The sequence below is a fragment of the Bos javanicus genome, chromosome 7 (genome assembly GCF_032452875.1).
Source record: "Bos javanicus breed banteng chromosome 7, ARS-OSU_banteng_1.0, whole genome shotgun sequence".
In the NCBI taxonomy this organism is placed as follows: domain Eukaryota; kingdom Metazoa; phylum Chordata; class Mammalia; order Artiodactyla; family Bovidae; genus Bos; species Bos javanicus.
Window position 1 is genome coordinate 110,109,661 of NC_083874.1, and position 17,160 is coordinate 110,126,820.

A 17,160-nucleotide genomic window follows, 5' to 3' on the forward strand; every position below is an offset into this window, starting at 1 on the left:
TTACTGGATCTTGGGTTTCCCTGATGGCTTAGTTGGTAAAAAATCCTCCTGCAATGTAGGAGACAATTTGATTCTTGGGTTGGGAAGATCTGCTGGAGAAGTGACAGGCTACCCACTCCAGTATTCTTGGGCTTCCATTGTGGCTCAGCTGGTAAAGAATCCACCTGCAATGTGGGAGACCTGGGTTCAATTCCTGGGTTGGGAAGATTCCCTGGAGGAGGGATAGGCTACTCACTCCAGTATTCTGGCCTGGAGAATTCCATGGACTGAGTTGCAGAGTTGACACAACTGAGTGACTTTTAGTTCCTCGACCACGGATTACCCTCAGAAAGGACAGTACAGTCTAACCACTGCTAGACTGCCAGGGAATTCCTGACTCTTTGTTTAAACCACTTAATAGTCATATTTTCTATTGCATATTTCTCACAGCATTTCTAACTACTTTCTTACAATATAGATCAATAGTTCCTTTGTAGTCACTTCCAGCTTTTTTCAACTCCAAATGAAATCATCACAATTGCTAATCAATACAATTATTTAAAAATGTGTACAATAAGCCTTACCTATATGTTACTATAGTAACAGCAGAATATATCACCATCCTTGCTATATAACAGCAAATCAAAATTCAGCAGCATTGTGACTTATATATAACATTGGCAGGGTTAGCATGTGCATTATTAATCTTAATTTTTCTGCTGTTAATTTTCTAAGAATTCAAGAAGCTAAATAAATTAATACTTTAAATTCAATTAAGGTTAAAGGAACTAAGTATCAACAATCAATATAAGAGTGTGCACAAATTTTATTGATATATTTCATAGAAATTTAATAAGTTACATTTTATTATATTAATACATGCTTATTAGTTTAACAAAGGTTCCAGTTTTATATATTGGCTCATAAAAGAAATACAAACTTCTTAAAAATAAAATCTATATATGGTATACAGCTTTTATTTAATTCCAAGGAATGAATTTTTATTTAACCATACATGTAAAATTTTTGGAAACAACAATATATTATTTCAATTTCCTGTGCTCTGGGATTAATCTAATGTTTCTTCTAAGCTCAGATCCTACCATCCCCGCCTTCTGAAAGGTGAAGAAGAAAGACATGGGAGACAGACTGGACACGTAACACAGGTCTAAGTCAAGTCTCCTTGCTTCCCTGGGTTCTGTTAATTTATGCATAGGGTTGTGATATCCACAGTATAAACTGGATTTTAAGAACTGATTCAAATGCTGCTAGTGTGTCCTTAAAAGTAAACAGGTAAAGCTTTTATCTACATCAAAGGGAATTACTCATACGTAAAAGCTCAACAGACATTAGGAGTTTGCATTGTGCAATGTTTCCTATCTTCTCCAGAGGCAACCTCAATTACAGAGCTTTTAGCTTGAGATGTTAATTTAATTCAACCTGAGTGATGATAAAATGTTCTTCAGTTAGGAAGGAAAAAGAAAGGAGGAGAGAAAAGAAAGGCATTTTTTTATTGGGAGATATTTTTACATACAGAAATCTACAGTTTCAAATATATCCAACCTCAGTGAACAACAAAATGAGAATTTTAACATGAACAATCTGTCTTTAACAGCTAGCAGTTTATATTATAACTGCAGAACACTAAATTCTCATAATTATTATTGCTGAGTATTCTGTTAAACTTCAAGGATTAATCAAAGATTAACATGCAAAAGATAATCAAAGATTCATGCGAAAAGTATCACTTATGATAAATTATCTTCTTGTATGAAACTTTCTAAAAAAAATAGTTATGTACTGAAAACAGTACTATGCCAAATATCTCCTACATACATGTGTTTCTAATACAAACTAGCTATAAGCTAGAGAAAATAATCAATCATATTGCCACAAGGCAGATTATATTCTTTCATTCCATCAACAGTCCTATGAAAAGTTTGTTATCTTTAAAGGGAAATATTTTGGGCTATCATTTTTATTTTATTGACAATTGATATTTATTTCTAACTGATTTATTTCTAATGTTAAGAAGTTCACACTTCTTAGGGCACACTAAAAGCAAGCACTGAAGGCTTCAGAGACCAGAAAAGATTTTGTACTTAAGAGAGTGATTCTAGGAAATTCCCTACAACATCTTATAGAAAGACAAATTAATATGTAGATTAATACAGAACTGTGTATTATTAAGTTATTAAAATTAACTTGAAATGTGGCTAGCCCAAATTAGTAAAATATACACCAGAAATAAAAAAATTAGTACAAAAGAATGCAAGCTATCTTAAAAGATTTTTATAAATTACATGTTGAAATGATAATATTTTGTATATGCTGAGTGAAATGAACTATACTATTAAAATTAACTTCCACTGATTCTTTTAATTTTTTAATGTGGCCGCTAGAAAAATTTAAATGACATCTACAATTATGGCTCACATTATTTTTCTATTCTACTGCACGGCTACAGAAACATCAAATTCTATTACATGTGTTAATATTAATCCCAACCCACACTGTTAAATTTCATCTCACTGTGGTATTTGACATAACATATGTAACCTATTATCACAAGGCTCTTGAGCTTAGAATCAAATACACTTCTACTCTTGAGTACAAGACCAAACAAAACCTGCTCTTTTTCATCATCATCTGTATACTAAACAACTGTGCTAAACTTTGTTTATATATGATTCAACCAACAGGTAAAAGAGATCATTTGAATGATAGAAATGTTCTAAAACTGGACTGTGGTAATAGCTACACATCTAGAAGTACCATCCAGAAGCTGTATGTAAATTGCAGGTAATTCAAATATGATCCTTCAATCCATCAGATGGCTCAACACTGTGAATGAATTTTTCCATGAGGGTCCTGTTACCTGCAAGGATCCTCATTCAAGAGTGGATTATGGAATCACTAGTTGGACGTTTAAGTTATAAAAACCAAGAGAACACGGAGTAGCTTAGAGTGGACAGTTTATTTGCCTTTAGCAGTACCCAGCTTAGGCAATAATAGCCCTTATAGTAATATACATCTTGTTGCAACCTTACCCAATCTGGGCACCCTCTAATTGGACACCTGCTGGTATTCTGCAATGCTAGACAGAACACTGGAGTATAAGGAACCTCCTACTCTACACTACTAAAACCAAATAAAAGACAATAGATTAAGTCAAAATTAACATTTAACAATTTCTAAGGGAAGCTGAAAGTTAAACTCCTCAGTTCTCTTTCCTTATTGCAAGAAAAAGAAGTAGCAGAGGAATTCAACAACTCAAAAATTTGGGTAGTCAATCTGGAAAAACATTGGTGATTAATAAATTTCAAGTTAAGAATATAAGATCATTTTTTGCATTGCTTCTATCAGACCTTGAAATGAATTATTTTTAATCTAAAATTTGTGAGATTATTCACTATGGATATAATGGTACTGCCACCTTTTGTTTTGAACATTATCTCCAATAGCAAAAAAATAAAAATAAATCAGCTCTACTTTTTCTGTTTTCAAATGGATCTGAAGAACTATGAGTTATGCTTTATTTAACACTCAGGAAAACACAGGAAAGTAATATACAGATCACACCTTCATGCAATTGAACCATAATGTTTTTGTGCTTTTCCTGGTCTAAAGTGAAAGTGCTGTTCAGTCGTATCCAACTCTTTGCGACCCTATGGACTGTAGCCCACCAGACTCCTCTGTCCATGGGATTCTCCAGGCAAGAGTACTAGAGTGGGTTGCCATTCCCTTCTCCAGGGGATCTTCCTGACCCAGGGATTGAACCCAGGTTTCCCGCATTTCAGGCAGATTCTTTACTGTCTGAGCCATCAGGGAAGCCCACTTTGAGGTCTATCTAGTAAATATTAATATTATTTCCAGAGCTCACTTTATCCCACATTAACCCAAGAGAAAGAAGAGAAAATGAAACAGTGGGAACAGTAATAATAACACATAAATAACTCACACTGAATACTGAAATGGATTTCAAGATGTGTGCATATACACAAATATAAATATAAAAATTTGCACAGACACACTGAGTTCCCTCAAGTTCTCAACTTACATGTAAACTAGGTAGACAGTGCAAATGCCAAAAAGCACTTGGAATATTAAAATCATTCAGGAATGTTCATTTAATGTAGCCACAGAACCAAAGGGCACATTGCAGTCCATTCTAGCTATAAAATGACTCATCCAGGCATTTGTATAAATCTATGAATGCATTTGTTATACTACATCACAATTGTGAATGTGTATGATACAGTGAGTAATTTATGATTTGAATGACACATTTAAAACTCAAACAGGTACAAAACATTCATTGAATCTAACTTTCTAAAAAGATGATTCTCTATTGGTTAGTACTGGATACCACCACCCATTTCACACACCCCAGAATATTGCTCAATCAACGTGGTATCCCAGCACATATCTGGCAGTTTTTTTGCACTGTCTTATTCATGCATAAAGGCTTTTAAGACTCCCAAAATAAGAGCACATAAAGATACAAATATATTTTTAAAGATATCTACAAAATAGTTATCTAGGTATCAAAACTGATTGCATTAGGATACCTATTCTTCTTTCTGATATTTTCAATATTTAAAGTCGTTCAAGTCAACAGTGAAGTTCATCTTTAGGAATAGAGAAAAGTAGTTTTTCTTTAGTCCAAGATATTGTTAAACTCATAGAGCATACATATAGTAAAACGTTAATATACAACTTCCTCCAAAGTTAAAACTTTTACAGAATGTTTATAAAGCTCTAAAACAGGTGATTTTAACCTACCAGCAAGAAGCTTTGCTTTCTCTTAATTTCTAAGCAGCCAAAATATTCCTACTGAGGCACGATTCAATTTCTTGAGAGTTTATGTCAAAGACCTATATCTATTTCTTGGTGAATTTCTGTCATCCTCTCCATTCCTAGACACACTACCATTCCAAACAATGTGCAAACAACTGTTTAGGGAAACTGAGATGCTCACTCTAGCTAGCTATTTACTTTCTGAATAAAATAAACCAAAACCATCTCAAAATTTTCTACAGGCTATGCAGAAGAGAGGGAAGGATGATTTTTTATGAGCCATGCAGCTAAGAGATGGAGTTGATTTGGAGAATATACTACTACTGTAAGTTTAAGCAAATTATGCCTTTTGTAAGGCTTTTTGTAAATCACCATAGAAGTTGATTAAAGTGCTTGCCATAGCTGTATCTACTGCAGACTGGGGAATCATTCCACGCAGATCCGTCTGAATATAGCCTGTCAAAAGACTCCGGCTTGGACTCTCTTTAAGAGGAACACAAAACCAACCACAGGGATGGTTATATCCACGAACAAATTCTGATCTCTTTTCACTCCAGTCAAGACTTATCCCTACAAGGCAATTTAAAATAAGATTATTAATAGCAATGACTGACATTAATCTAAAACTCTCATTAAAAATATTATCAGATTGCTTATTTAAACATTCTTATCCATGTAGATGAAAATTAAGCCCCAAGAGTGACCGTGGAAGAATGAAAAAGATAATTACCAAGTAGAATTCTGACAGAGCCTGGTAGATGTATAATAGGGAAAGTTCTAATCCCTTCAGAATAAACGGCATGTCATCTTGGTAACTCCCTGGAAAACATGAACCTTCCCGTCGCAGTGGGCCCCAGGCACCGAGAATCAAACCTGCGGTGCCACCCTTGCTCCCACAGGCACCGCCACATCCAACCTGGCTCTGATGACTGAGAGTAAACAGGTAGATGTGTACCTAAAACTGCCAACTCAAATATACACTGTTCATACAAAAACATTAGTTTACCTACAGATATATTTTCAAAAGCATGAGCCTTCTAATAGTATTTTTAATTTTGAAAAGAAAATTACTACACAGATCAAGGAAGGAAAAATATTCTAGCACATGCCGAGCATATTTTTTTAGAGTATATGACCAAGAAGCTATTTCTTGAGAGTGACTTAGAAGGAAACCCACTGACAAGACCCCTTTCTTGGAGGCAGTCATGTGACCCATATTTGTTAGCTGTGGGATGAAGGGTACTATGTAATGGGGAACAAAAACTCATCAGAAAGACTGCAAAACCCTTCCTGATATTGTTACTTTCATCCCTAAGGTTTAGCATGTGCAAACCAAGCTTATTGATTATAAAACAACCATGAAGGCTGAAAATATATCTTGTGTAGAAAGAAATATCCAGCCTAGAAAACTCAAAATTTAAAACAAACTGAGAGAAAGTAAGAGGTTTTGAGACATTTACCACAGGATAAAAGCCCTTCTTTATAGCCCACAGTATAGGAGAAGTCAACAAACTCTCTTGGGGAGATTATATTCCAAAGCTGACCCGCAGTTGTATAACGCATCACACAGCAGTTCTGAAAGAGGACAGCAAACAGCTGTTAGTGCTGCAGGAAATACAGACGCAGACTCACATAAGTTAACCTATAGTAAAACACTGCTGCTGCTGCTAAGTCACTCCAGTCGTGTCCGACTCTGTGCGACCCCATAGACGGCAGCCCACCAGGCTCTCCCATCCCTGGGATTCTCCAGGCAAGAACACTGGAGTGGGTTGCCATTTCCTTCTCCAATGCAGTAAAACACTAACACTCACTAAAATGTGTTATAATGATTACTAACAGCATTTCTTATAGTGATTCTGACAGATTTAGAAATCTATTCTGTATCTCACTGTTCTATATGGACATGTGCAGGATATACAATCAAAGTGCAGAGGTAAGTTACCCATAATCCAAATCTCTCTTTCAAAACAGCACCTCGTATCCTATATGATAAGTGGAAGCAGGCAGTGTAGACTGTAGATGTGTAAGATAAAATCCACAAGTACTTTGATTAAAACATGGCAAGAAATGAATTAATAAAACAGAAAAAGCCACTTTGGTTACCTACTTCTTTAATACCAAAGGCGGCATTTTTTTCTTTGATCTTGGCTTAATATTAATGGAAAACCTACATACTATTACCTAGAAAACTGAATATGATGGTGGTATCTTCAGAATTTTAGATTTCAGAACCTCCAAGTTTTACAATCAAAGACATAATTTTCTCAAGCAGAAAGGATAAAGCTATTGCAAAAAACAAACTCAGTTCTAACACTCATTAGAGCTCTTTGCCATGACTACTTAGTCTCAAAGCAATGAATATAATAGTGGATGCAAGCGCGCATACACGTTCACGTGCACTTGAGCACTCGCGCACACACAGTCTCACACATGACACACACACAATCCGAAGTAACGTTTCAAAACAAATACCTCTTCAAAGTGCTCCAAAATATCCAAAGAGGTCATTAAGCTGTCCCAATCCAAGCGACAGGGACCTGGGCGTATATGGTCTATTACACTATTGACAAGGTCGTCTATCACACCTTGGGCTTTGAAGCTGGAGAAAAAATATTAAAGTCAAATGCTATTGGAATGAAAAATTTCAGTATGCTCTCAGAGTTCACAGTTCACTTCAAAAAAAGTGAAATTTAGTGAAGATTTTTCGAAAAGAGTAAATCCTTACAACTTGTCTGATAAATAGGTTCTATCAATTATTCCATCAGAATGTATTCTAAAGATCTAATAGGAGATCTGAAGGCTATCTTCTGCATTATGAACATAGTAAGTACCTTCATGTTATGGTGTAGCCAAGAACAGTCTGCAGAACACCGTAATGCTTCATTACTTTCTATGCTGTTCTTTTCTCAGATACGCTCTAACATGGTATTAGTATATCCATGTTTTAGCCTGACTTTCAAAAACTTTTTATTAGGAATGGAAAAATAGGTCACCCAGGAATAGAACACCGAGGACTGACTCATGAATAATAGCAGAACTTAACATATTTCAAAGGTGACAGTCCATATCAGTAGGAAAAAGATGTACTATTTCATAAATGGTGTATGGATACAATAGTTATCCTAATAGAGAAAATAAATCTGAATTCTTGCTTCATATCAGTCAAGACAATTCCAGATAGAGTAAATACCACTATATAAAAGGTAAAATTTTTAAACTTTGAGAAAATTATGTAAGTTACTATCTTTGTAACCTCAGGATACAGGAAGATTATTCGAATACATAAAACAGAAATAACACAAGATGATTAAAACTAAAAACTTGCATACTACAAATGACAAAATAAGTAATTTCTTTAAAAACTACTCACAGACTGGAAGAATATAAGTGTAACACACACGTACTTAGATGCTGCTTCTTAGTTGCTCATGGAGAAGGAAATGGCAATCCACTCCAGTGTTCTTGCCTGGAGAATCCCAGGGACAGGGGACGTCTATGGGGTCGCAGAGAGTCGGACATGACTGAAGCGACTTAGCAGCAGCAGTTGCTCAGCTGTGTCCAACTCTTTGTGACCCTATGGACTGGAGCCTGCCAGGCTTCTCTGTCCATGGGATTATCCAGGCAAGAATACTGGAGTGAATTGCCATTTCCTTCTCCAGGGGATATTCCTGACCCAGGGATCAAACGTGGGTCTCCTGCGTTGCAGACAGATTCTTTACCGTCTGAACCACCAGGGAAGCCCATAACAGGTGGTGCTAGTGGTAAAGAGCCTGCACCCAGTGCAGGAAACTTTAGAGATGAAGGCTTGATCCCCGGGTCAGAAAGATCCCCTAGAGCAGGGCACAGCAACCCATTCCAGTATTCTTGCCAGGAGAACCCCACGGACTGAGGAGACTGATGGGCTACAGTCCATAAGGTTGCAAAGAGCTGGACATGACTGAAGTGACTTAGCACAGCACAGCACATACTTATTATAGAAGATACATAATTCAGTTCAGTTCAGTTCAGTTGCTCGGTCATGTCCGACTCTTTGTGACCCCATGGATGCAACACACCAGGCCTCCTTGTCCATCACCACCTCCCAGAGTTTACTCAAACTCATGTCCATTGACTCAGTGATGCCATCCAACCATCTCATCCTCTGTCATCCCCTTCTCCTCCCGCCTTCAATCTTTTCCTGGAATCAGGGTCTTTTCCAATGAGTCAGTTCTTCACATCAGGTGGCCAAAGTATTGGAGTTTCAGCATCAGTCCTTCCAATGAATATCCAGGGCTGATCTCCTTCAGAATGGACTGGTTGGATCTCCTTGCAGTCCAAGGGACTCTCAAGAATCTTCTCCAATACCACAGTTCAAAAGCATCAATTCTTCGGTACTCAGCTTTCTTTATAGTTCAACTCTCACATCTATACATGACTACTGGAAAAACCATAGCCTTGACTAGACGACCTTTGTTGGAACCATTGTTCAAAAAACGAGATAAAGACAATCCAAAGAAAAGATGGACAAAGGACAAGAGTGACCTGAAAGATCAATAAACCTAGAAAAGATGCTCAATATCACTCATAGTTAAATAATTACTAGCCAAGATACCATCCTGCCAGAGATTAAGAAGTTAATAACAAGTGTAGAATGGAAGAAAATGACATCTCTCAAAGTGCTATCACTACTTTACAGAACAGTTTGACAACAGGTACATACCCAAGAAAATGATACACAGGCGCAGAAGGAGACGTGTACCAAGAAGCATACTATAGAGAAGAATTGACAACAACCTAAAAATTTATCAGTAGGCAAATTTGCAAACACAAATGAACACATTGTGGTACATGAATATAGAACTGAAGCACAGATCAGCATGTAGCAGCATGGGCAAACTGAAATAGCACTGAACAGGAACAATTAAAACGTATTACTAAAAGAAACACACACATATATATGGCCCAAGTATGAAACACGAATACTACAACTTCAAGACAGTAGTTACCTGTGAGAAAGAAAGGAAAAAGAGACAGACTGGCTCTAACTAGCATTGTTTTGGGAGGGCTTTTTTCTCTTTTTTAAGCATCTGAAGCTTTTTATCAGTTTGCAAATATCTCAAGCTCAAGCTTATATTACCCTCCATCCTAAATCTGCTCTTTGGCCTAGGTTCTCTAACTTGGGATGCGGGTAGAGGGTAGGGGTGGGTAATACAAATTAATTCAGGCACCCAAATTAGAAATCTGGGTTTCAACTTCAACACTTCTTTTTCTCTTAACCCCATTCCAACAGTCAGAACTAGAAAGTCACCATGTTTTATCAAGATGACTTTCTAAACATTAAGTGCACAGAACAACATGTGGGTTTCAACAGATGTTAATTATCATCACCACTGTCATCATTACGCCACCATCACCATCAGATCTCTTTCAAGTCCATTTGTCCTTTTCAGCTCCCCTGCTGTGTCCTTACTTTGGGAACTCTGTGTCCAACTCAATACTGCATGAGATTCTAGCTCTTCTGATCATATAACTCTAAGAATCTGAAAAAAGCCACAGATCTCTTCCCAGGAATATACATTGTCAGAAAACTTTGTATACAATCATAGGGACACTTTAAGAAGCCAGCCGTGGTCTCCCAGGATACAAGCTCTTCTCTAAACTTTCTATGCTCATATCTGTCTCTCACAACTGTTACCATAATAAATACAAAATCCTTTGAGGACCTGGGAGGGTTGGGTTGAGCAGAGGATAAATACAAAACTGAACTCCTTGGTTTAAGAATTCAAAAGTCCTTCAGACGTGCTCTCCTCATTCCCATACTTTATGTTCCAACTATATAAACAGAACTTGAATTTCTGTAAAAAAAAGTCAGTCGCTCAGTCGTGTTCGACTCTTTGTGACCCTTGGACTGTAACCCACCAGGCTCCTCTGTCCATGGAGTTCTCCAGTCAAGAATACAGGAGTGGGTTGCCATTCTCTTCTCCAGGGGATCTTCCTGACCCAGGGATCGAACCCATGTCTCCTGCATTGCAGGCAGATTCTGTACTGTCTGAGACAACAAGGAAGCCTAAATTCTGTAAACAAACTGTCTCAGTGTTTCCCATCTACCTGGAAGCCATCTGTGTTAATGTGATTGAGTGCAGTTCTCTCTGCCTCATTCCCTAAGAAACACCTGTCTGTTCTTTCTGGCTCAGCCCAGGTATCAGCTCTTCTGTGAGTTTTTATCACTGAGCACAGTGCCCCCAGCCACTTTTAAACTTTTTCAGCCCCTGCGGGGAGTTACTGATCGAAAGGGTTAACTTCCACACTTGCTTACAGTGTTTAATCCAACTCTAGTGTCCCTGTCCTTCTCATAAATACTGTACAACCTACCTTTCTGGAAATGCATCTTTGGTAATACACTTCAAAACATTCTGTACGTAGAAAGTGTGGTCAATAGTTTCATTTTAAAAAGTCCCAAGCCCCCAGAATATGAATATCCCACTCCAATTACACAAGTCACCTATCTGCACTGGCTTTAAAAAACAATATATATTTTTTTACTGGTTAAAGACATAATTCATACTCTACTATATGCCAAAAATAAATAAACAAAAATCACACATAAAACTGGCATCTAGAGGTATATACTTTTGTGTTAAATAAAAACATTTTAATATAAAAATATAGTTCAAGTCAACCTATGACTGTGCTACATACAGTTTAGTACTCTGCTGTATTCATTTTTCATTATATCTTTAACATTTTTTATGTTTTTAAATAACATCTGAAAATATGGTTTCTAAAGATCGTAAAATAGCACATTTTATAATTTAATCATTCCTTAACTATTGATTATTCAGGTTGTTTATAATTTTTAATGTTTTAAGTAATGTGACAGAAGAGACAAGTACTTAAATAATTATTAATTTCCAATTATTTCTTCAATACAAATTCTTAAAGCAAAATATGCTACAGTACTGAATAAATGGAAAAGAATATTAGAAGTATTTTATATACCACAGTAAGAAATTAAGATTTTATCAGCTATACCATCATTTACGATTCCCAAAACAACCAACTCTATTCACCAGGGACACAGACATTTTAAAGCTTTGAATGCATAATATGATTTTCTTCTCACAAAGTTTAAAATCTTAAAAGCAAAAGCCAAACTTTACTGGCAATGATCATTTAGCGATCATGAGTATATGTGTATATACATTTGAAGTTTAGCAGTATCTTAAGAGCTATATAAAACTACAAGAATTACTTACAGATATCCATTAAATTCTTCTGAAGGTTTCCTCCAAATTGTTACATCTTTCTATAAAAATAAAAACAGTGTATAGGGATAAACTGTAGGTGGCAACCTGGATATAAAACTGACAATTTCATAAAGTCTACAGCATTAGCTTTGCATGAAAATAAAACATAAGCAAACATTCAAAGAAATACATACAAGTCACTCATACCATCATATAATTCGTATCTGAATTTTTTCTGTATCCTAAAGTACCACACATCTTACTTAAATTACAGACCCCTAGAAAAAGGTTTTTCAGTAGCTTAAAGACACCCAAACACTAAGATCTGGTGATGGCACTCTCACTGGCCATTATTTGCGTTATTATAATCTTATCTATTTACCATTACTGAAGAATTTAATCTAAGATAATAGAAATGTTAAATATATAATTCTGAATTTGCTCATATATCTTTTTAAAATTAAGCAATTCACATCTGTGATGACAGTACTACCCTGAATCAGTCCCGACATTTTTTTCCAGATCATCTCGTAAGAAATTCCGAATATCAGAATAGCTAAAGCACTTAAATGGAAGAGTCCTGGTTTCTAGGGTTGGCTCTGTCAACACTCAACTATGTGACAGTTTGGGTAAGTCATACTGGTGAAAAAAAGAATACTAATGGACCATCCTCACAGGCTTGTTAAAGTATCTGAAATGATTTCAAACTATCAATTACTATGCTTTCCTTTCTTAAATTGATGATGACATGTTTTATTTATTGACCTGAGAGGCTGCTCTTTACAATCTTGTTGCCATGAGTCTGTTCTTGTGTCCATTATCTGAAGAGCTAACGACAGTAGTGCAGGATTGCTGTTCCTCCTCTGTGAGCTATGAAACCACCAGCTTTACTGACCCATTCATCTATCCTGCACAGTCATCTAAAGTGTGGTCTATATTTTTCTATACCATTTGGAAAGTCATCCACCAGCTCATTAGAAGACAGACCCCAAACACAAATATTTTAATTAATTTACCGTCTTCTTAGCAACTCGCCACTTTTCATCTTCAAGGTTGTGGTACTGGATAAGAGTGTTTTTAAGTCTAGTCGCCAAAACAGCTGCATCAGGCAGGGCTTCCATTTGTTTTTCCTGTTACAGAGACTAAGATTATCATCAGCAAATACCAGAGTTAGATCCAGCAGATGAAGGGGGGAGGTCTCAAATCTGACATCATAAAAAAAATCCTCCGGGAGCTGTACAGACACCTACATATGGACCTCACCCCAAGTCAGTAATCAGAATCCCTGTGCATGGCTCCTTCCTCAAAGATTCCAGGATGTGGAACACAAAGGGATAAGAATCATATATCTTGTGTTATTAAAATCCTCATATAAAAAAGAAGATATAATCCTATTTCCTTTTCTAATAGAATTGAACCAAAAGGAATAAATTAAAAAACTCAAGTAACTTAAAAAAAAAAACAAAAAAACTGCTCTTTCCAAAACACAAAAATAACATACAAGGTATAAACTCTTTTAAAAGTCCTTAGAGTTTTAGCAACTGAAAATTTTCATTTTACCATCCAACAGGTATAGCACTCATTCTAGCAAATAAATGACAAACGCAAATGGAAACATCTTACATCTTTTAAGGATAGGGCTGGGGGAGGGGGGAGATAGGGCTAGAGACCTCCAAAGAATTTCTAAAGTCTCAAGAATTCTACTGACTTCAATATTTTATTTGATGAAGTGTCACACGATTCAGTGAGGTATCTGTGTAACAAAAGAGGTGATATGAAGACCTCTGAGCTACCAATACAGCGTAAGTAAGTGGTTCATAGTTTTAAGGCAATAATTTAACTATATAAAGAGGAATGTTTACTAGTTGCAAAGAAAAGTTATCGTTCAGCAATACTTTGAAAGGGAAATGATAACTAAACTTGAAAGAAAATAATGAGGGATTCTATAATGTAATCATTGTAGAACATTGCTACAGATTCTCTGATGAGTCTGTGACACTGCATGGCTTCTGCAGCTAGCTTAAAGAAGTCCATGCAGTCTCTGGATGTCTCTGAGAATGATCACTCCAGGAGCCTCTGATAAACAAGCAAGCACACAAGGAATGCAGTTACCCTGAGGCTGCTGTGTGCAAAGGCCCAAGTGGAAAGAAGAGGAAGGGAGGGAAAAAAACAGACAGACACACACACGAAGGGAAAAACGGATACACACACACACACAAACACAGATCCAAAGTCCCAGCTCCAAAAGCCTATTTACAGCTTCATGCCTAATGGGCATCTCTTCATTCTCCAGGCTTCCTTCAATCTGCCTCAGTCTTACATGTCTTACTAATTTTACTATTAAAATGATAATTGAGCCAGCTGCTCAAGATTAAAAGCCTTAGAATCACCCCCATAGATATCAGGAGGTTCACCACACACCACTGCCTTCAGTGCTCCTCTCCTACTGGTTTTCTTCCTGTCCAGCTCGTCACTGACTCTGGGCCTTTGTACTTGCCATTACTTCTCTGCCTGGATTACTAGATCCCAAATCTGAGCGTGACTCGTAACAGCCTGTAGTAACAATTTCAGTTTAAACCTCCTATCCTTAACACAACATTCCCCAAATCACTAGAATACCCTTCTTTTATTTTCTGCATAGTGTATCACTATGTGAAACTAACTTGTTTACTTACTGATATACTATATTCTGGGTTTCCCAGGTGGCTCAGTGGTAAACAATCCACCTGCCAATGCAGGAGACACAAGAGACCTGAGTTCGATCTCTGTGTCAGGAAGATCCCCTGGAGAAGAAAATGGCAACCCACTCTAATATTCTTGCCTGGGAAATCCCACAGACAGAGGAGCCTGGCAGTTTACAGTCCATGGGGTCATAAAGAATCAGACACGACTGAACACACACACATTATACTCTACTCTTTGACTACCATGTCCCTTACTAATAGAGGGGTGGGCCCATGTCTGCTTTTTAACTACTATATCCCCACCAAATAGAACACTGTCTGAAACACAGCAGCCCCTTAATATTTATTGAAGTGTATTTGCTTCAGAACATGAATTAACTAACTTCTCTCCTTTTGGTGCCATGATACTCTCCAGTAAAAGGCTAAGGAAGAAAAGGCCTTGGAGAAAGCTGTCCATTTACAAATCACGAAGTTACTGCAAGAAAAGATCTAAATGGAGTATCAAGGCTCACACCTCTGTGGGAATAAGGATGCAGTTCTCATCACAGATGCACATATCAGAATTACCTTGCTATAATTTGCAGTAGTTGTTGATGCTGACAAAGACTCTCTCCTTGGTCAGGCTCCTCTGAGTCCTCTTCGCGATGAGGCCTAGCCCTTGGGAAGCTGGTGGCTTAGTGGTAAAGAATCCACCTGCAATGCAGATGTAAGAGATGCGGGTTTGATCCCTGGGTCAGGAAGATTCCCCTTGAGGAGGGCATGGCAACCCCTCCAGTCTTCTTACCTGGAGAATCCCATGGACTGAGAAGCCTGGCGGACTACAGTCCGCAGGTTCGAAAAGAGTTGGACACGACTGGGCAGCACACATGCCAGCTCTTGGGCTTGTCCTTGGACCCCATAGTCCAGTTTCCGCAAGAGTCCTGCTGAGTCAGTTGAATGAAATCCCCTACCCTCAAACTTCCTTATCCCACTTTCAATCTTATCACCCTAGCCTGCCTTTAGCAAGAATCCTGCCAAGTTGCTTTAGGGCAATACCCCTTAGTAATTTTTTATTCACTGACACCCACCTTGCTCCCTGGCTATCCACCCCCATTTGCCCTTGCTGTATTCAGAATGAAGCCTAGTTCTATCCCAAGGTCTCTTTTCCACTATTGCAACAGTCACTGAATAAGATTTGCCTTTCCACTCTAATGTGTGTTTGCCTCTGGTTTTCTGTGACACTGATTTTGGATATTAGATTTCACGGACCTCAGCCAGATAGTCTGATTCAGTGGGTCTGTTCTGGAACAGGCCCCAGAAAACTAGGTCCTTTAAAAAGCCTCAGAGATCATTCTGTTATGCAGTCAGGAGTGACAACCACTAATCTGAAAACTAAAGTGACAAAAATAAGTCAGTGCTATAGGTAATATTTAAACAGCACAAACCAGAGCATAAAAGCCATTAAACATGATAAAACATGAAAATGATACAGAAGTTCAGGAAAGGAAAAAAAGCTTCTTCTCTATTCTCTGATGATCTATCCTGAGATGTGCAAACTAAACTGACAAAAGATAAACAGAAAAAAACGCAAACAAAACGTACTTGATGACAATATTTAATTTCTATGTGCAAAGAGAAGCAGTTACATGTGGAGTTTATACACCATTTTAAAAAAGGGTGATAAACTGCGGAAAAATGACAAGACAAGGGCAAGGGGGTTTGAGCTTCTAGGGGGGGTGAATTATGGCAAAATAAATATATGAGGAAGAATAATAAAAGATAAAGGCTATTTTAGTAAAGTTTCACTGTGTAGACCATCTCAGTGCCAAATTTCTGTCGCTAATGATAGCAGTTATTCTCCTGGTACAGGAGAGAAGTCAGTCCTTCCCAAAAGGAAATTTATGTCCTACTTTTAGGCAGATAGTGGAAGGAAAAATAGTTCCTTTCTGCTTTTGCTGCTTCTTAATTGCCTTCAGCTCAAAATAACCTCTTTTCTGAAGTAGGATATTTTGGGGTGGCATATATCTTCAGAGGGCTTCTGTGGTGGCTAAATGGGTAAAGAATCTGCCTGAAACGTGGGAGACCTGGGTTTGATCCCTGGGTTGGGAAGATCCCCTGGAGGAGGGAATGGCAACCCACTCCAGTATTCTTGCCTGGAGAATCCCATGGACGGAGGAGCCTGGCGGGCTACAGTCCATGGGGTCTCAAAGAGTCGGACACAACTGAGCGACTAAGCACAGCACATCCCTTCAGAAACACGGAAAAGTATATAGAGAAAATTCAATAATACAAAACTTAGGATCTGTGAAAGTGTGCAAAATATTTAATAATTATAGATCCTAACCACAGACTAAAAGTGGATGAGCTGATTCAAAAAGTCTCTGAGTCAAGAATAGATCCTCTTTCCACTCAAGACACTGCTAACTTGACAGCCAGTACAATGACCTTATTAAAGCGTATGTTATAAACAAACACAAGTTCTTGAGAGGACT

General features: G+C 37.5%; 1 protein-coding gene across 2 annotated transcripts; it reads right to left on the bottom strand.

The window, feature by feature from the left end:
• Nucleotides 1-787: 787 nt before the first annotated feature.
• On the bottom strand, nt 788-15,343 carry STARD4 (StAR related lipid transfer domain containing 4). Of its 2 annotated transcripts, XM_061424556.1 has the most exons (6): nt 15,257-15,343; nt 13,022-13,135; nt 12,015-12,064; nt 7,252-7,378; nt 6,240-6,354; nt 788-5,349 (listed from the first exon to the last, which is right to left on the bottom strand). In XM_061424556.1, exons 2-6 carry the CDS (start codon nt 13,124-13,126, stop codon nt 5,120-5,122), a joined length of 627 nt encoding a protein of 208 aa, XP_061280540.1. In that variant the 5' UTR covers nt 13,127-13,135; nt 15,257-15,343; the 3' UTR covers nt 788-5,119. The 2 variants fall into 2 exon arrangements, with proteins under 2 accessions (XP_061280540.1, XP_061280541.1); XM_061424557.1 differs by lacking the exons at nt 13,022-13,135; nt 15,257-15,343 and adding an exon at nt 11,131-11,171 and having other exon boundaries at nt 12,015-12,050.
• Nucleotides 15,344-17,160: the final 1,817 nt, after the last annotated feature.

Bases quoted from the DNA above. Each gene is read 5' to 3' on its own strand.
- STARD4 (XM_061424556.1), bottom strand. From the start codon at position 13,126: ATGGAAGCCCTGCCTGATGCAGCTGTTTTGGCGACTAGACTTAAAAAC. The intron at 12,065-13,021 runs GTAAATTAATTA...TTATTTTTATAG, and splicing joins GGCGAGTTGCTAAGAAGACG to AAAGATGTAACAATTTGGAG. The intron at 6,355-7,251 runs GTATTTGTTTTG...GTCCTCTTTCAG, and splicing joins TTTTGGAGCACTTTGAAGAG to AACTGCTGTGTGATGCGTTA.